The sequence below is a fragment of the Sciurus vulgaris genome (assembly GCF_902686455.1).
Source record: "Sciurus vulgaris genome assembly, chromosome: 10".
Classification (NCBI taxonomy): domain Eukaryota; kingdom Metazoa; phylum Chordata; class Mammalia; order Rodentia; family Sciuridae; genus Sciurus; species Sciurus vulgaris.
The window spans coordinates 172,304-192,880 of NC_136470.1; the positions used below are offsets into that span (position 1 = coordinate 172,304).

Sequence of the window (20,577 nt, forward strand, 5' to 3'; positions counted from 1 at the left end):
TTCCACACAGCACCCCAGAGCTAAAAGGGGCCAGTCGTTCCTCCTGTCTCATTCACACAGTCACCACACCCAGTCGGCATCAGATATCCAGGAGATACCTGAGTGTGCTCAGAGGCTAGTCCAGACTCGAGAGAGGCCAGTCCTAATTCCTTACAGTGTATGCACCCAGGCTGCCCCAAGTTGGCCGCTTCCTTCCCACCTGCATCAGTCACCTGACCTGGGACAGTCTGGAATCACCCTGCTTCCTCCAGCCCAGTCCTCCCTGCCCAGCCCTCCTCTTGTGATGGATGCAAAAACCAGGCCTGGATATAAAGAAACTATAAGAAACTTCTGTGAAAAGCTAGTGCCTGAGGAAAGGGTGTTCTCCCTCGCTTCTGTCAGCCCTTCTTCAGGAAACCTAATCAACCACTGGCTCCCACATTTTGGATTGTCAGTAACTCCCTCCAGGAATCTAACTACTCCTTTGAACTGTAAACAACCTTGTTGATTGAGATTTATTGAAGGTCTGCAGAAAAGTCAGTTCTTCTCCTTATTTCTCTCTGCTTCTGTAAACATGCTTCCACTAGAAACCCCACGCTGGACCTATTGGGTAGACTAGAAATTTATGGCACCAGACAGCTATAAATGTTATGAGAAACTGGGGATGGGGGCCCAAAATTTGCAGTCTGATTTTCTCTGGGTCCACAGGGGTAAAATAAAGTTTGAGTTCTCACATTCCCACAAATCTCCCAGTGGACTCTGCCCACAAAGCGAGGGTCACTCTGGGTGACAGGCCCTGCATGCAGTTCATGAAATTGGAGGGACCCTCTTGCACTCTGGTCTGCTGCACAGGATGACACACAGAGTACTCTGGGCCACACAGGTGGCAGTGGCACAGCAAAGAACCAAGGCCTGCTTGTTACCGATGAGGGACCTCTCCTCAACTTGCTGATAACAGCCTGCTCACGCAGCCTCTCCTCTGGGCACACGCTTCCTGGTATGTCTTCCTCTTCTCCTGAGGATGCCAGTCCTACTGGATCAGGCCCCCCAACCCATTTAACCTGTATCACCTCCTACACGCCCCATCATAGGTAGACTCATGGGATTAAGGCTTCGACAGACGAACAAGGGTGTTCTTTGAGTTTCAGGCTCTCTCAAGGCATGAAGAGTTAACATGGCCTGAAGAAGAAAGAGGCCTTCTATTTCTTCCTTAGAGCCAATTAATACAAGCCCAAGAGCACTGCTCCCCAACCTCTGAGTTCAAGAACCAGAACACCCTAAGAAGAGAGGTCATTCGTACCCCGTGTGAAAAGAAAGGGTCGCCCTGCAGATGTCTTTCTAAGCAATTATCTCTTGGTAAACAATAGAGGTAATAATTGTTTTTAACTGTTGTGTATTTATTGACTTAACAGTTGTCTTTGCCAAGCAGGATGTAATTTCCCAGTCTTTTTAATAGACAAGTCCAACACTGGAAATGTTAGCCAGTTCCAGGGTATACACCTTAAGCCACAGGCTCATGGCTCAGACCCAGAGGCACGCTCCACGACAGACGGTGGAGGCTGGCGATGTGCGGGACAGGGAGCACCGCCAGTCCCCTGCTTTCCTCTTCACCTCACGCTGCTCACAACAATCGTCTTTTTAAAAATCAAAAAAATTAAAAATGAAAGATAAACAGGCAGAACAAAGATCTCCCAGTAGCCTAATCCTTCTTTATTTCCACCCTTCTTCGGTTATGCCCTGGTAGAGTAACAGAACACTCCAACTGAACTCACCTTTCCATTAAGTAAATATGCATACACCACACCAGAGAGATACATGTCTTCAAAAATGAACTTACCGCTCCTCAGTTCCATCTCTGCTTGGAAACTTGGCCTGGCAGTGACTGGAAGGTCACAGCAGCAGCCCATGCTGGGTGCTCAGTGGGGGGACCTGGGTTCAGGTGTCCAAGCTCCTGTCTCCAGGAGGCACTGCACCAGGCCAGGTTCTTCCCTCCCTAGACCCATGACTCTTCTCAAGCCTTTAAGTCAAGGGTGCATGTCCACCTCACTTTATAGAACTGAGATCAAAACAGACAGGAACTTGATGGCCACAGGGCTGCCCTGGAGCACCACCCTGACCCATGGACGCCCAGAGAGGAGTTAGGGCTTTCTCAAAGAAGGGTGCCCTGGAGACAGCATATTCCCTCCTCCCAGCCCACGCACCTGGCCTGAAAGTGCTGGTCGTTCAAGACCATTCTCCTTAAGGTCCTCAGGCCTGCAAGTGAAGACAGACACCAGCTACAGAGCCCTACAGAGAGGCCAGGAGCGGGCACTGGCCAGAACCCTACAGAGAGGCGAGGAGCGGGCACTGGTGCTACAGCAGAGACAGCTGTACCAGGCAGGTAGCCAGAGGAGCCATGCAGAACTACAGGACAGACACCTGACACCACAGGACTTGCGTCACAGGCACTTGACAGACACCAGCTGGAGGGAGGAAGGGATGCCTTTCCAGAGAGCAACACCAACACCACAGCACCTCGAATTCCGCTCTGCCCCAGCCTCATCATAGGACAGAGACCACACGGCAGCACCTGTCCCACAACAGCCCTGTGCAACCCCTCATCCAGGAAGAAGCACTCGTCAAGGACCAGAGGCCATGGGATTGCTTCCCCTTGCCATTGGATCCCTGGGCTCCCTACACACGATCCACCCCAGAAGAGGCCCTCTACCACCACGGACCTCCCCACCATACAGCCCTCCACACGGTTTCTCGCCTTGACTCGGGTGTGTTGCTCAGGGAGGCCTCTCCTGTCCTCCCTTGGGGCTCCTGGACAGGCCAGCGCACTGGTACCTGCTCCCACACCTCCTGCATCCTTACTCTCTGAAGGGCACTTGTGTGTGGTCTAGGCACACCATCATCTCTCCCCTCAGACCAGCATGTGGGGAGCAGAGGCTCCTGTCCAGGGAGCTGTGCTGATCCCTGAGCACATACCTGGGGGCAACCAAGAATATGATGCACCGCCTGGAGTGCGGCCACATGCCTCACTGCACGGGGCCACCACTCCACGGGGCCACAGCAGCTCAGTCCATGGGCGCCACGGGGCCACAGCAGCACAGTCCATGGGGGCCACGGGGCCACAACCCCACAGGGCCACAGAGCCCCAACTCCACAGGGCCACAGCAGCACAGTCCATGGGTGCCACGGGGCCCCAACTCCACAGGGCCACTGCAGCACAGTCCACGGGGCCATGGAGCCCCAACTCCATGGGGCCACAGCAGCACAGTCCATGGGTGCCATGGAGCCCCAACCCCACGGGGCCACAGCAGCACAGTCCGTGGGGGCCATGGAGCCACAACCCCACAGAGCCACAGCAGCACCGTCCATGGGCGCCACGGGGCCACAGCAGCACAGTCCATGGGCGCCATGGAGCCACAGCTCCATAGCTCCATAGGACCAGAGCATCACAGGTCCACAGCTCCATAGGTCCACAGGGCCAAAGCACCACAGGTCCTTGGATCCAGTGCCACAGAGCCACAGATCTACAGGGCCACAGGTCTACAGTGACAGAAGGCCACATGCAGATAGCCAGGGCTCCCTTATATCCTTCCTCCATTGGCCCTCACACAACTAGACTCTCCCCATCTCACAATTATGCATGCAGTATCTCAGGCTAAAAAGCCAAAATTCAGTTCCTGGTTTCTGCCTGCTGCCACCCTAAGCATTCAGACGGGGGAAAAGTCCTAGAGTTCTACCATGGAAGCCACTAAGGATCTAGCTGCAGCTTACCTTTCCTGTGACTACTGCCCTAGACTCAGGCCACCATGCCGTAATCTCTGTCTCCTCACTAGCTTTTCTGGCTGTATTTCTCTCTCCCACCAACCCATTCCAGACATGGCCAATAGCAAGGTTCTACAGACATGCATGTTCCAAGTAGGAAAGGTTCCCACAGGTCCTCATCATACTTAAAATAGAAAACAGACTCTGACAAGTGGATGATAATACATAATGGGGGGTGGGGGAGCAGGTAAGGCAAGAATGGAGGAAGGATGGATTATGCAGAGGAAAATCAGGGGTGGGGAGGAAAGATAATACAATGAGACAAACATCATTACCCTATGTGCATGTGTGTACAGTGTGATTCTACTTCAGAGAAATGAGAGTTGTACCCCATTTGTGTATAATGAATCAAAAACAAAAACAAACACCAAAGACCTCCAGCTCAAGCCAGTCTCTGGTGTGACATAGCACCCCTGCCTTGGCCCACCTTGTCATCTGCTAGGGATGCTCCTCCTGTCACTCAAGCTGTCTGCCCAGGTCTTCTCTAAAAACCAGGCTACAATCAATACCTGCAGGCCCTTCGTCTCCCACCCTTGTGAAGAGGAAGCAAATGGATAGGACAAAATGTGCCTTGCTCTGCAGCAGAGCCTCTAAGAGTGCTCAGTTTGGAGCCTGGGCTCAGGGAGAACAAGGCAGGCCCAGTCCTGCTCTCCAGAGGCATCACAATGGACAACTATATTAGAGTCAATCACGGGCCATAGAATTAAGAAGAGTAAACAGTCCAGCGCAACACACATGCACGAGCAATCGAGCCCCCGGTACACTCCCAAACAACAGGTGACCAGAGGAGGCGCATTTACACCAACACCTCCAGTGCAACACACATGCACCAGCCACTGAGCCCCTAATACACTCCCAAACAACAGGTGACCAGAGGAGACACACTTATGCCAACACTGTCAGATGAACCAGCCCTCTGACCCAAGGCTCCCAGGCACCCCAAGCAGTGGCTGGTGACCTCGACGACACAGGTGCCATCATGAGTTAGATACCCAGGTTTCTGTGGAACACTCCTAGAACGGTAAGCACGAGGAGCTGGTGGCCCTGGCCAAGGGAGAAGGAGGCAGGCAGGTTGAACAAGAAGCTGTGGGCAGCTCTAAGAGAGTTTCAGCCAGACCCTATGTCATAGCAGGACTCCCAGGGGCCAGTCTGTGGATGTATGGACCCAGAGGGTGGCAGCAGACCATGTCCTTGGGGCCCAGTTCCACACAGCAGGACCCTCCAGCTGGGCCTGGCCTCCAGCAAGAGGACACAGGCAACACACTCACCTCCTCCTACCTTCTTCCTGGGGGTCAGCGCAACAAAGACCACAGCCTGGTTCACTGCATCCCTGAGCAGCCTTACTGATTGAAAAATGGTTATAAAAAAAGAAGTATCCAAACCAATTCCAGAGCATCTTGCTTAGAAACAGAACCCCACCTCATGAAGTTTTCACTCCTTAACGAATTCAGTGAACCCTCTTAAGAATACCTAAAATGTGCCAGGTGCTAAGGATGTAAAAATGAACAGATCAGGTTGGGAGTGAACCTCAGTGGTAGAGCACACGCTTAGCATGTATGAGACCCTGGGTTCCACGCCCAACACTGCAAAAAAAAAAAGCAGTAGAATGCTTCTCTAGCACATGTGAGGCACTGGGTTTGATTCTCAGTACCACATAAAAATAAATAAATGAAATAAAAGTTCATCAACAACTAAACACATTTTTTTAAAAAAAAAACTTAAATTATGGTATTGAAAGTGCTATTTTAAATTGAGGCTTGACTGACAAAAATTTGTATGTAATGTTTGGGTTTTTTTTTTTTTTTTAATACGATGTTTTAGTTGTAGGTGGACACAATACCTTTATTTTTTTATTTATATGTGGTGCTGAGGATCAAACCCAGGGCCTTACACATGCTAGGTGAGCGCGCTACCACTGAGCCACAGCCTCAGCCCAGGTTTTGGTTTTTGGTGTTTTGGGGTCTTTCTTTTGTTTGTTTGTTCTTTTGGTACTTGGGATTGAACCCAGGGGCACTTAACCACTGAGCCACATCCCCAGTCCTTATTCGTATTTTCTTTAGAGACAGGGTGTCGCTGAGTTGCTTAGGGCCTTGATAAGTTGCTGAGGCGGGCTTTGAATTCTCAATCCTCCTACCTGCTCCCCAGAACTGGGGTTATAGGCATGCACCACTACACCTGGCTTGATGTTCACCTCTTGAAAAGCTTGAAGGAAAATATGCATCCATGAAACTTGCAGTTAGATCTGGACTGTCTCCCCAAAACTGGGCATGCTGAGGGCATGTCCACATCACAGGAAACTCAGAGGTGGGCTAGGGCAGGCAATGGTGGCTCAGGATGGCTCCGACTGCACCAGCAGTGTGGACGAGGGTTCATCCACTCAGTGGATTAATGATTGGTATTTACTGGGAAGTGGTGAAAACTGCAGGCAGGTGGGGCATGGCTGGAGGGGTGTGGTCTTAGGGACAGCACCTGGCCTGGGCCCTTCCCCACATCCCTCTTCCTGGTTGCTGCCAGCTGACAATTTTCCTCTGCTACTCCCTTTAGCCATGATGTGTCTGTCTCGGGGCCAGCTGACCATGGACCAAATCTCTAAAATCTGGAGTCAAAATAATCCTTCCTTCCTCTAAGTTGTTCTTGTGGGGTCTTTTAGTCACAGCAATGAAAAGCCACTACACTATAATCATAAATAATGCCATAAACATGACAATCTCCTCCACAAGTCTGCTCCCTCCCTTTCTGTTTTGAGATAAGAACACTGAACACAGAATCTACTTTCTTAACAGATGGATATGTACTGTTAACTACATATCCATGCAGTACCGTAGATCTCCAGGAGTTACTTATCTTGCTGTGACCTGCACCTCCCAGATTCTTCCTGCCCAGCTCTGGGCCACCCCCACACTTACCTCTCTGCTTCTATGAATGTGACTATTTTGGACTCCTCATACAAGCAGAATCATGTACTATTTGACCTGCTACTGAATTTTTTTTTTTCCCCCTATTGGTGACTGAACCCAGGGCTTCATATGTTCTAAGCAAGTGCTCTACTACTGAGTTACATTTCCTGGCCTTTTAAAAATTTTAATTTGTGACAGGGTCTGACTAAGTTGCCCAGGCTGGCCTCAATCTTGCAATCCTCCTGCCTTGGCTTCCCACTATCTGGGATGACAGGCATGCCCCCCACTGTACCTGGCTGTCACTGAAATTCTTTAAGAAACTTATAAGTCAAAATTCTGTAAAGAGACATTTCACTCAGATGAGTAATCATGAAAAGAAAAAAATGCTGAAAGTAATATTCCTGAATCATAATCAGTTAGCCAATGCATATAATCTTTATAAATTCAAAGACCTAAAACACTTGATTGTTCTTATACATACAGACAGAAATCTTACATGTATCAGGTAACAACATAAATCCATGATCACATCTAATAAAAGTTGCATAGCTAGCAGCTCTCCAACAATGCTCTGGACTCAGGGTCCCTTCACATTCTTAAAAATCAAGCTTTTGTTTACATGGCTATCAATGTTCACGAGATTAAATTTTAAACAGGAATTTTTAAGATATTTAGTTCATTTAAACTTTTTAAATGAACCCACTATGTTAACATAAATATTACTGTTAATAAAAAAACAGATTTATAGAAACTTCCAAAGAGAGAGGCATTATTCACAGCTTTTGGTCTTTAGGGCTTGGCCTCCTGGAGACAGTTGGACACGCCTGTGCTGGCACTCAAGCTACTGCAGAGCACAGTTCTGTGGAAACGTGGGCACAGCGCCCATCACTGATCAGTTGAAAAGGGAAGGGGCAGGCAGCCTCTTCAGTGCTGTAGCTGGGATCTCTGAAGCAGTACCCAAACCAGCCCCACTACATTTCTTTCCTTTGTTTGGCAGCGGGGGGGGGGGTGGGGGGGGTGGATACTGGGGATTGAACTCAGGGGCACTCAACCACTGAGCCACATCCCCAGCCCTATTTTGTATTTTATTTAAAGACAGGGTCTCAGTGAGTTATTTAGCACCTCGCTTTTGATGAAACTGGCTGGGAACTTGCAATCCTCCTGCTTCAGCCTCCCCAGCTGCTGGTATTACAGGCATGCACCACTGCACCGTCCGGCCCCACTACATTTCTTGAAGAATAGCTGCAGTGCAAACTCTAAAGCCCACCCATGAACTTTTCACACTGTGACATTAAACCTGTTGTATGCCTTTGAACAGATCTGTATGTGATTTTGTAAGTGGTGTGACAAACATTTGGAGAATAGGGTTCACAGAATTGTGCAGGTCTTCCAAATGTTGAAACACTCTACCACACAATATCAAAAACCTAAGCATTGGTTAACATTGCCAAAAAAAGTCTTCAAGGGCTGGGGTTGTGGCTCAGTGGTCGGGTGCTTGCCTGGCAAATGTGAAGAACTAGGTTCAATTCTCAGCACCACATATAAATAAATGAATAAAATAAAGGTCTATCGACATCTAAAAAAAATGTAAAAAAGTCTTTGAGTACTAGGAATACCTCAATATAGTAGACAATTTTCGAATTTTAAATTTTTGCTCATAGAGCACAATTATTGGTCAAAATGTCAGTTATTTCCCCTCATTACTTTTCCAGACACTATCTACCAAATGTGCAAGTCTAAGTAACTAGTTTGTCTGCCATCCACTCATCCAAGTGCAAACAGCATTTCACAAGAGCAGCTGTACACATACCAGCTTCAGGTCCGACTACACAGCTGCAGATCCTGGCAGGCAGGTGTTCTGCAGAAGCATACCCACACGATGCCCTTAACACAGACTGCTGAAAAGACAACATTTGCAGGTAGAGACTTTTGAAAATTCATCTTTATTGCTTTATCATTGCAGGGTTATGTGAAAGTGGCAGTTTGACTGCAAGCAGGGCAGTGGTGGTTAGTACTGTTGGGGGCCCCGGCCTCAACTCCTGCTTAGCACAGCAGCTTTCCCCAGCATGGGCTTGGGACCATCAGCACACATCAACAACGGAGGAACAGAACTGCCATCTCAGCATTATTATGAAAGAAGCTTTTCCTCACATGTCCCCAGGCAGGGTCTTAGGAACCCTGAGGTCTGTGATCCATGGTTTGGGAACATGGTCAGATCACACTTGGAGGGGGAACACAGGGAGTAGACACCAGAGGTGACATCAGGAAAGGCCAGGGTCAAAGGCGACTCCTCTATCCTTCACTCCTCTGCGTCCTCCCTTTGCTGTCACAAAAGTGCACTGCTTTAACACACACTGTATGGAGCCTGAAGGCCCATCAAAAAACCAGAGTCAAAACTGGCCTTTGGAACGGAACATGGTCTCGCACCAGAGGTACTCCACAATCACTGAATCAACGCGTGTGTTGAGACGAAAACACAGAAACAAGGAGAACTCCAAAAGGGCAGACAAGTGCAACAGGAGTTCTAAGAAAGTACTCACATAGAAATGGACAGGGAAGGCTCAAAACAGAGCATCTAGGCTGGGTTTCCACAGATGAACAGAACTCAGACATGAGAAGATTTACATTCCACAAGTATTTAGAATCACAACAAATGCTTGTTGACATGAAGACAATTTTAGACAGTCATTTTGGAAACTAAGAACTATATGACATATTTTAAAAATTAAAGAGAAAAGTACTTGGTGAAAGAAGTCCTTCCCGGTAATGCACAAACTCAGCTTTTCAACCCCTGCATTATGAACGCAAGAAAACAAGGAACAGACCAAAGGAATAGATCTGTTAACCAGATAAAAATGAGCAGGCAAAGGTAGCCTACTGTGTGGGATTTCCTCTCTAACTCATTGCAGGCCACTCAAACAAAGAACAAATGTTACACCATTGTCTGTGTTTTTAAAGCAGTTCAGCAGCATTGCCTTCTAGATACCATATAGCACTGGTTGCCAAAATCAGCTGTGAGGTGTGCCCAAGGCGATTTCCCACAATAATAGGTGAAGCACAAAGGCTTGGGAACCCTTTTTTAAAAATCACAGTTGTTCTCCTAGCAACCTCACTTTCATCCATGAACATTCTGATATGCCTTCGGAAGCCACAGGTATGAATCTGTGTGTATCCTGGAAGAAGAGTGGGCTCCATCCTTTATTCTCATGTTGAGGTGAAGGAGGTCCTAAATCAAGAAGGGCCAAATGGCCAAAAAACACAAAAACATGGCAGCAAGAAAATAGCTGTGCTTTATTCCCTCCTGGGGATCCATAACAGAAACTCAGTAAACCCAGCACAAAGACAGGTTTCCCGAGGCCCCACCCATGGCTGCTGCAGACGAGGATCCTGAGCACACTGGGACCAAGCCCTGCGCAACACACGAAGGAAGGTGGGGACGCTGCCCACTAGTCTCAGCCCTCCCAGGCAGGGCTTCGCAAGTGTCCAGGTACCACCTACCACCACTTCCATGGTAGCACTGCCTGTGCCCACTTCCCTCCCCATTAGTGACAACACTGAGTCCAAGCAAAGTCTCACTTAGACAGATGTTGGTGCTGTGGAGAAGTTACTCTCTTTGACATAACTTTCTACTGACCTAGAAATTTATCTTTCTACCCCTGAATATGGGAAGGGGGATGTCACAGGCCAGAAAGAGTCCCACTTCCTATAATCTCTGCTTAATCAAAATATAAAATTGACACTTGTTTTAGGACTATGATTCATTAGCAATAACTTCCTTTAATCTGTAAACAAAACACCACTCAGTTTCAACGTGCTTTCAAATGCACTGAGTAAATCTTTACAGAAACCCTAGAATGTCACTAAGGTGTTTACAGAGACCAAACCCAGGTTTAGAGATGTTATAATTCCATGGAGATTCTGAGACACTTAACAATCACCAGCCACTGCCGGGAGATGCCAAAAACCTGCCTAATTGCAGTCTGTATCTAGGCATCTCCAAGTCCAGCAGCGAGGCCCACTGTTTACATGACCAAAACACACTGTAGAAGCCAACAGTGAGGTATGGGAGCAGGGTCAAGCGTGGCTGTGCCAAGGAAGTACTGACCTATTTTGGCCAAAAGAAAGGTGTGAGGCCAGTCTAGGGTAGGGAAGAGGACCAGAGTTGCTGCTCTCCACCTCTCTCCCTGAACACCTGCTGGCCACCTTTCTGAGCTTCAGGCACCTTTCGGTTCCTCTCTGTGTTACAGTATTTTGCCCTTCTACTAGCCCATGCATCCCTGACCTATTCCAAAGCATGGGTATAAATGTGTTCAACAGATAAGAAACTTTACATAAAGAATACTTCTTTCACTGAAGTACTGGTGTGGCCACACAGGTTACAAAGTTTTGTGAGGAAATGAGGTGATTTAGTACCTGTCAACTCCTAACAAGCATTACAGCATCCATCCACAAAGAACTGAGGGACAATGAGCATATTGAGCAGAACTTAGGAGAGTCTGCAAAAGCACACTTACTTATCTAACAAGTAAGGTACTTGTCTGTGGTTTTCCTGGACAAGAAGCCTTAACAAATTCAGCACAGTAGGTCTTGTCAGACCATTCCTACTCTCAGACTTCCTAAGGGCATCTGATCACCAAGAATTCTCAAATCCACCCATTTCTTACTGCTCCTCCATTTTTTAAAATGTGCCTCATATCACAGAATTTTTAAGAATTTGAATGTTAAATTCAAAACAGTTGTCAAGTAGCTGTTTTATTATAACAAAGATAACATTATCTACCTCCTAAAATTGATAAGAAACACAAGTTGGTACATGCCATTGCCTATTTAATTTGATGTGGTTTTAAGAATTCACTACACTAGCCCCAGCAAAACATACTAATCTGAAATTCACAGTAAGAATAATAAGGAATCAATTATAAATTAATTGACTGGTGAAAAGAAATCTAGCAGAGGAAGGAGAACGGGAGAGGAGAGGGATAACAGGAAGGGAAAGGGGGGATCATGAACTGAAATCCATTTCCATGCATGTTTGAGTCTGTCAGGATGAACCTAACCACTATATATAATCATAAAGCCCTAACATAAGATAAAAAAGAATGAGATTATGTTAACAGTGGATTCTAAAAACTGAAAATGCACTTAAGTCTCAAAAGCAGAGTTAGATGTTCAGATGCTTTTCCTCCAGGGCTGCAAGGCATCCCTGACACTGGGAGAGCTCACTCTCGACAGGGAGTGAATGGGCCCTCAGGACGCAGGCCTTGGGGAGGCAGAAGATTCAAGTCCAGGTTTATTTGCAACAATTAGAGAACCATTTAATGGACTTTTTTCTTTTTTTAACTTTCAAAAGTTCCACGCAGGGGCTGCCCTCTAAGCGTCGTGTTCCGCATGTGTTAAGGTGCGCCAGCCTCTGTTCCGGGGGGAAGGCCGCCACCACCCCATCTCCCAGGTGAGGCGAACAAGACCAGAGGCAGGGCCTCGCGGTCGGGGTCTGCAGGGGCGGGCGCGGGGCCTGGGATCTGGGCTGGGCCGGGGTCTGCATCCGGGGCGGCCGCGGCCGCTCCCATCCGACACCCGGCGCTGCAGCTGGCTGCGGCCCCGCCCAGCCGACCCTGGAGGACCCAGACTCCGGTCCTGACGCGACCCCGCCGCAGGGTAGCCAGGTCCGCAGAAGGCGGCAAGGTCGCAGGTGAGGGCGGCGGGGTCGCGGGTGAGGGTCCCGGGTGAGGGCGGCGGGGTCGCGGGTGAAGGTCGCGGGTGGCGGGCGGGGCCGCCGGTCCCGGCTGCGGTCCCGGGGATCCCGGGGGCCCCGGCGCTCACCTTCCGACAGCTCCAGCTCCAGCTCCGCCAGGCTCTCGCGCACCTCGATAGGCAGCGGCGCCGCCTCCAGCGGGCACCCGCGGTCGGCCATGGCCAGCGGCGGGCGTACGGGCGGCCACGGCGCTCCCCGCGGCCTGCAGACCCGCAGCAGCCGCTGGCAGCCGGCGGCGGGCCGGGCGCGGCCCGAGCGGCTCCGCACAGGCGCGGGCACGAGCGCGGGCAGCTCCTCCGCGCCGCCGCCCCGCCCGGCCGCCGCGTCTAGCCGCCCAGTCCTGCCCCGGAGCGCGCCTGCGCGGAGGGACGGGCGTGTGCAGCGCGCGTGCGCAGGGGGTATCCGCCCGGCCTCCCGGCTCCGCCCAGCAACACGGAAGACTGGTTTCCATTGGGCCTGAGAGCTCCTCGGGCCGCCCGGGGCTCCCATTGGGCGAGACGGAGCCTCTCCCAGCGGGCCCCGCCCATGCGTGGGCGTGGCGGGCCGGGTCTTCGACTTGGGTGGAGAGGCTGGAGCCGGACGCCTGTGGTGCTTCCGGCCTGTGGCATTTGCGCTTTTCTGCGTCGGGATGCTCCGTCCGGGAGCGCCGGTGCGGTCGGTGCGTGGACTCCGCGCTCCACCCTGGCCGGTACTGTGGTGAGTCGTGGGCCGGTGAGCGTCGGCCGCGGGGACGCTGGCCTGCGCAGCGAAGGCCGGGCCGGGTGCTCTTTCGCAGCGGCTGCGCCTCGGGAAAACCTGGACCACTGAGCACCGAGCAGTCGCCAGCCGAGTCCGCTTGCAGACGAAGATATCTGCCCCGTGCGGCAGCGTGCCCTTTTCCTCTGGCAGTAAAAAGCCCAGGTAGCTCCGTGGCTGGGGGAAGCCAGGCCCTTGGCACGTGGTCGCGGACTTCTCGGTGGAGACCTTTACGCCTCCAACCTGCCGGCGGCTGGGGGGTCCACCTCGCTCGCCCCGCCTCACCGCCGTCCCTTCCCAGACGTTTAATTATGGTTGTCTCTCAGGGTGATTCAGGCCGAAATGTGAGGGGCAGCAGCCGCACTACACACCGGGCGGTTTAACGGTTTATGTGCAAGTTATGGAGGCTGGACTTCAGCCCAGCGTTGGGCAGCATTGGCTCCATCTGAAGGCTGGCAGTCTGTTCCTGCCTGCCCCGGCTCCTGGTGGCAGCCCCAAGTCTGGTGTGCTTTGGTCTCTGGCTGCATTGCCTCAGCCCCTGCCTTCACGTCCTCGTGGCGATCTGTGAGCCTCTCTGCCCGAGTTTCCCTTTTGTATAAAGACGTCAGCTGGACTTGATGTGGGTGTATCTGATGAGCTCAATGGGTCATCTGGGGCATCCACTGCCGAGGAAGGTCACATTCAGTGATACTGAGAGTTTTGACTTCAGCATTCTTTCTGGGGGACACAGTCCCACCCATCACAAGCTTTAAGCACTGGCGTGTTGAGAAGTTTTATGATAAAGGAAGCTAGACTGAAATCGGGTAGTTTACTGAAATATAAAGTGGTAATGGCCACCTCGGCATCCTGAAGAGTACTGCACGGTTTCTTTACATCATTAGGTTGATCAGCCAGATGAACAGGAGGGAAGATGCTGGAGACCCTGGTAATACTTAGCTGCTCCAGAGTTGGAGATGAACCCTGAGAAAATTCAGAGGCCTGCTACATCCTAATTTTCTTTTTAGGATCTAGGGGTTAGGAGTACTTTATAGTATCCCTTCTGAAGTAGAGAAATTACTGTTTCTCGTACCTCCTGCCATTGAGAATGCTAGACACTTGATGACTTTTGAGCTGGTTCTTGACTCAGGTTCTGAAAGGCAGCGTGCTCCACACCTCAGAATATTGCCCTGGCCCACTTATAGGAGAATGTGGAAGACTGTGAGTTTTGAAAACAGCCCAGCAAGGAAAGCCTCTGCGTTAGGTCCAGGCAAGGATGCAAGCAGATGCACATGATCTAGCAGGTATAGTATCTGTGGTTATCAGTGGTGGACAGTGAGGCAGTGTGGGGTTTCCAGGATGATCCAATGGGAGAGTAATAATGAAGGATCTTGAGACTCTGTCCTGCCACCTGGAGCACAGAACTATCTGCCTTTGCAGGGGATTTATACACATATACATGCTGGCTTTCTGATGGAGATTGAGCACCTGATAACAAGACACTAAGTGCCTGTGCAACCCAAACTTCTAATTACTCTCAGCAACACATAAGGTCAGCTGGACCCTGTAGCAATACCCATCAGATGGAAGCAGTACATTCTGGATTGAGCACAAGAACATACAGAGGTCGCTAAGCAAGCTGCAGAACAGGCACACCTGCCTGGCATCCAGTGCTATTGTATCTGAGACTATCACTTCATACACAAATGACCATTGGGGGGACCCTTACTGCCAGTTGATAGAGGAAGAAAAATCTTGAACTTGGTTAACTTGGTTCATAGATGATGGGTTGGCTCCGTTCAAAATGAAAACAATAATTACAGCCACACTCGGGGTAGCCTTGAGAAACGGTGGAAGGACCACACGTGTGCTCCTACTAGGCAGCATTTCAGACAGAGCCCCAAGGTGAGATGGGCAGCGCTGATGGATGGCCTGGGTATCTAGTTATGGAAAAGCAGTTTGAAGGTGGGGACCAAAATGTCTTCAGAGTCATGTGAATAGACATTGCAGTAGGTACTAAGTGTGATGGTCTTAGTATAAATGCTAATACCTACCACACAGCATCCATGAAAGATCATCTATACAACCAAGTGGACAGAATGATGCAAACAGCTAACAGTGGAGAGCATCTCCCATAACAGCTAAGCTGTTCGTGACATGATGGCACAAGGACAAAGCCGCCAAAGTCGTGTGGACTTGGACATCATTCAAGAGCCTAAATTCATTGGTTCTCTGATCAAAGCTGACCTAACCCCTAGTTGCCACTGAATGTCTAACCTGTCAGCAAAAGAGACCCTGCTGAGCTTGCAATGTGGCCCCTTAAGTCAGAAATGCAACCAGTTTAGTCAGCGTTGGAACTCTTCCACTGGCACATTTCCCATGAAAAAGCCAGCAGTTCATTTTCACAAGAGACTCACTTCAGATATAGATTTGACTTTTCTGCCCACAAATGTCACCCACAAGTGTGTGTTCCATCGACATAGGTCCCCACCCTAATGTTCCAGATGGATCCATTGTATGGCCACAGAAGTGGAGTTGCTGTGGGATCCACCACCCGATGGAGTGCCTGGACAGCAAGTTAAAGGCACAGCTGAATCTAGTTGGGGGTACTCTGAAGACTGAATGCCATTTGCTAAGATGCATTAAATGCAAGACCTTTATCTGGTGCTCTGTATCCACACAGAGAGATACAGGCATCTGGAAACCAAGAGGCAGGAACAGAAGCAGCCCCACTTACCATCATTCCCAGTCACCACTGGGGAACCTCATGGTTCCTGTCCTCCCACATTGAGATTCTGCAGGGTCACAGGTCACACTGCCAGTCAGCCAAGGGTTCTTCTCTTTTTTTCTTTTCAAATTTCTCTTTGTATTGTTTGTTGTTATTTATTTAAAATTTGGATTTTCATTTCCCAGAAGAAAGAGAGGTTTGATCTCATGGGAAGAATCTCTGGGAGTCATTCCTTCTGTTTTTTTCCTTGAAGATCCTTTAGAGATCTTCCACTGTGAGACAGATTTGTCCTACTGCAGGTTTGACAGCCATCCAGGAGAAAAATGTTCCAATTTTCCAAACCACATACATTCATGCCACCATCGTTTGAAGAAGGAAGGAAAGCCAAATGTCCTTTTCTTCCCCATCCTAGGTAGTTATCTGTCCCTGAGTACATACTCACCAAAGGAGTAAAGTAACCCAGGCTTTGGGGATGGCACCAAAGATCTCGGAAAGGACTGTTTCCTGATTAAGTGAATTACAATGCCAGAGAGCAGGAGGAATGTGTTTTGAAGAGTCACCTCTTTAAAAGCCCCCTGTTCCTACTGATGGGCAGAATCCCAGCCTCTGGGACAGGAGTTCCCTGTGTTTCTCCTTTGCTAGCAAAGCAATAAACCTTTTTCCTTTTTCTCAAAACCATGTCCACATTATTGGATTGCCATGGGGGACAAGAACTGAGCTTTTAGCAAGAGGAAAAAACCAAGGCAGTGGGTGGAGCAGGTAGGAAGGGTTGGGAAGGGGAGAAAGAAAAGGTGAAAGAGCCTAACAGTTCCTCTGCTCAACTCAAACAGAAGTTGTGAAAAGGCAGAGCGAGCCCATCCAAGCAGGGTTGCTGGGGCCTGTGCTGCAACACTCCTGACCGGCTCTCTGAGGAGCATGGAGGATGTAAGAAGTGGAGCTCATACAGGCACACGCTGGGACCTTGAAATCTCCACACCACTGCACTGCTCAGCTTTGGGCTGTCACTGGAAGAGATGCTCACTACTGCCACACCAGGAGACTGGGAAAATCCCCCCCGCAAGCCTCTGGGGTCATCACCCACTGAGTCTAGCAGCAGAAGTGAATGGTGTGAAGCAGCAGCAGCCACAGTGATAGCAGTGGTGGCCCCAGAGACTGCACCTTGGACTCCAGCAGGGAGATGCCGGTCTCCACCAGTCTCTGGCCTTACCCCTATCTGATTTCAGCAGTGGCTGTGATAAGCACAAGCGGCCCCATCCCCACTACGGAACTGCCAGGGCCAGCAGTCCTGGCTAGCTGCAGAAACAGCCCTTGTCCAAGAAAGAATACAGAAAACACCCTTTGTGGGGGGATCTGGACCTTCCTAATTTGTCTCAGGCCAGATAGGACACTCACCAAGAACATATCAAGTGCCCCACTGGGCTGCAGACTGAATGAGTTCTGGGAACTCTGGAGTTCTTGCATCTAGGGACCAACAGGTGAAAATAAAGAAAAAGATGGAGCCACTGTCTTGGCAGTAGAGGTGGAGTTGTCAAGTTAATGATGCAGTGGGGAAGGAAGTGTGTGGTGGTCCTCAGTGGTGCCTCTCAGTAGTCTTTTACTCAACTATGATTAAGAAGCTAGGAGCCAGGCACAACGACTCGTTAGGATGAGACAGGAGAGTCTCAAGTCTGAGGCAAACCTAGGCAACTTAGTGACAGCCTCAAAATAAAGGGCTGGCAGTCAAGCTCAGCAGTAGAGCACCCTTGGGTTAAGTCCCCAGTGCTACGAAAAAGAAACTCGGAGATCCAGCTTGCAAATTTAGCATAATACATGAGCTGCTGGTTTAAGGCACACCCATGAGACATCAACTGAAACTTGTGGAACAGGATTTCCTAGCAGATGTTGAAAGACAGCCATCAGCAGGCCACTCTACCCTTCTGCCAGAGCAGTTGCTTCTGGGCAGGGCAGGGGGAGGTGTAAATATCAGGACAGTGAATCCAGAATGAGCTCATTTCTGTGCTTTGGTCACTTCAAAATACGCCTGCTACTAAGAAGCAATGTGTGCAAAACTACACCACTGGACATGGTATTCTCTGATGCAGGCATGACAGTGTTGGCAGACTGAGGACAGAACGCTCACCGCCAGTGCTGTGGTGTGTCAGGTAGGCTGTCTTCTCCTGCAGCAGGCCTGTCCTCTGGGCTATATTAGGGTCAAGTCATGAGTCCAGAAGCCAAGGAGATGTTGGTGGGTTTTGAGGATCAGCATCTCTGAGAGGCACCTGCACCAGGTGCAATCAGGAGGTTCATATTCTGGCTCCCTTATCACTTTTTGCTCAAGAACAATTGGTAAAGCCCATCAGTTCACTGCAGCTGGCATGTTCACCGGTTCAGACGTCACCATTTTGGTTCATGACATCAGAGAGATCACAATAATTGGTCCTAGTGAGCAGAAAGGAAGCATCCTAGATGCCTTAGTAAGACTTGTGCTAGATGGAGGGAGAATTCCATGGAAGTTTGGGCCTTGCCCTTGTGGCAGTTTCTGAAGGCTGGGTGGTCTGGAATGTCACAGTGTCCCTTGTAATGTGAAAGATGGCTTACACTATCTACAGTGAAGAGAGGCACAAGGCTTTGTGGGTTTGGGATTCAATGTATACCACATGTGGGTATCCTGCAAGTCTGACCTTTGCAATTCAGGACACCTGGATGGTGCTTCCGGTAAAGTCCCATAGCACAGGGCCCCTGGGTTCTGAAGTAAAAATTGGTGGCTAATTCATCATTTTGCATTTGAAAAGTAACATCTGAGTCATCCTGGGACCTGGCAGAAAACACACCTGCCCGTGGGATACAACCAACATGCAACTGAGACGGCCCATTCTGCCACTGTGCCGTCATGCCAGACGCGCAGCAGTGCACCATCTTCCAGGAAGTGCTGTCTACATGTTACATACCTACACGTGCGTGTAGTCTCTGGCCCTGGTTCCTGGAGTAAGAGGCTATCTTTTACTGTGATCCAGGAGTTCAATCACGGAGCCAGTGATCTCCTCAGGCATGGCTACATAGTGGAGCCATGGTAAAACTCCTCACCAGCAAGCTCCCTGTGTGGGGAGGGTGAAGCCTGCTCCAGTGCTGTGCGTCTCCCACCTGGCTGTCCCTGATTAATAAGTGTACGACCTGTGTAATAAGTGGACAGTCCCACATTCAGCACTTTCCTGAGTCATTCCAGCAAACTACCAAGCAGAAGGCAGGGTCGGGAGGCACACATTTGTAGTTGGCTGTAGAATCCTGAGTAGCCTGGGGACCCCATGCCTCCTGTCTCAAGTGGAGGCAGGCAGCTTGTGGGGTGATGTCAGAATTGAACTGAGAGACATCTAATTGGTGTGAATGGCATGAGCAAATGCAATTAGGAGACAAGGCTCACACAGGCCAGGTAGCACGGGTGCCGCAGGTGCTTCAGTGTGTTGTCCCCATATTTCCCCACTGCTGTTCCAGACATGGACTAGCCTGTCCTCCCAAAACTCATCTGTAGACTTCAAATTCCTTTGCTTCTTATCAGAAGACTCTTCTCACAGTGTCGCAATGGGTTTCTGAGTAAGGACTGTCCCATCTTGCCACAAACTCCCATCACTAGCAGCAGCTTGTCTAGTGGTGGAAAGACTGGATGAAGACAGTCACTGCCACTGTGGGGATGTGCACTAAGTTCCCACAGCTAGACCAAGTCAGCTGAGCCCACCGGCAAAGACAGGAAAGGGAGCCCTGGCCCGGTTCTTGCTTTCCATCCCATGACCCTACTCTGGGAGGGCTGCTCCAACTAGATGTGACCAGGTCCTGTTGAACCAGCAGCTGATCACAGCAACCCAGGAGGCTGATGCAATCAGCAGTCTGCAACCTAGGCCTCACCAGCACCTGGTGGTACTTGTGCTTGTTTCAATCTAGGGGAAGGCATAGGTCACCCAGCCAGCCACAGTGCTAGCTGGGGACAGAGAAAGGAAGTCAGTGACAGCAAGGGCGTGACTTGTTGTGCCTCTTCAACATGTGGATCAGGCACACCCCCATTTCACTTGCCCTTTTTTTTTTGAGTGCTGGGGATTGAACCCAGAGGTGCTTCCCAGCCTGGCCTTGAACCTGCAATCCTCCTGCCTGTCTCCAGAGTCGTGGGTGGGAAGACAGGCGTGTGCCATGCCCAGGTCCCCTCCCACCTCATACAAGGGGCTGTGGTGCATCGACACACAAGCCAGCTCGCAGGCATCAAGCCACAGGGCCTGGCGGGAGTCTGCATTGGAGCCTGGATGCCTCACAGGCCTGGCGTCAGGGAGGTGTGTCAGGTGACACTGGTGGCTGGACATGAGTGGAAAGGTGAGAACAAGTATCCCAGGGTGGACTGTGCTAAGCATCTGCCTGTGTGGTCCACCTGAGCTCTGCATGGGTGCTGAACTCTGCAAGGCACCTGGCCCAGGCTCCCTGCCCTGGCTGTGGTAGCGGGGAGGGGTGGGAGGGGCAGGAGGGGCAAGATGGGCACTTTTGCCTTTCACTCTGACATCTCCTGTCTCCTTGGGAGGGTCCTATCCTAGAGCCCCAGGTGACAGCTTCCAGCTGCTGTGCATCTCCAGCTGCCTCACCTTGCTGGTTCAGACCCCACCTCTTCCATCATCAGCAGCCCATCCTTGGATCCAACCCCTCTGAAAGCCTAGAGTGGTCTGTTTCCCACCCTGGACTCT

At 50.3% G+C, this 20,577-nt stretch overlaps 1 protein-coding gene across 1 annotated transcript in view; it reads right to left on the bottom strand.

Moving 5' to 3' along the window:
- DIP2A (disco interacting protein 2 homolog A) overlaps positions 1–12,781 on the bottom strand; it is a 79,562-nt gene extending 66,781 nt beyond the window's left edge. The window contains 1 exon segment of the mRNA XM_079100997.1: positions 12,513–12,781. Coding sequence (XP_078957123.1) covers positions 12,513–12,603 — 91 coding nt within the window. The 5' untranslated portion in view covers positions 12,604–12,781.
- Positions 12,782–20,577: the final 7,796 nt, after the last annotated feature.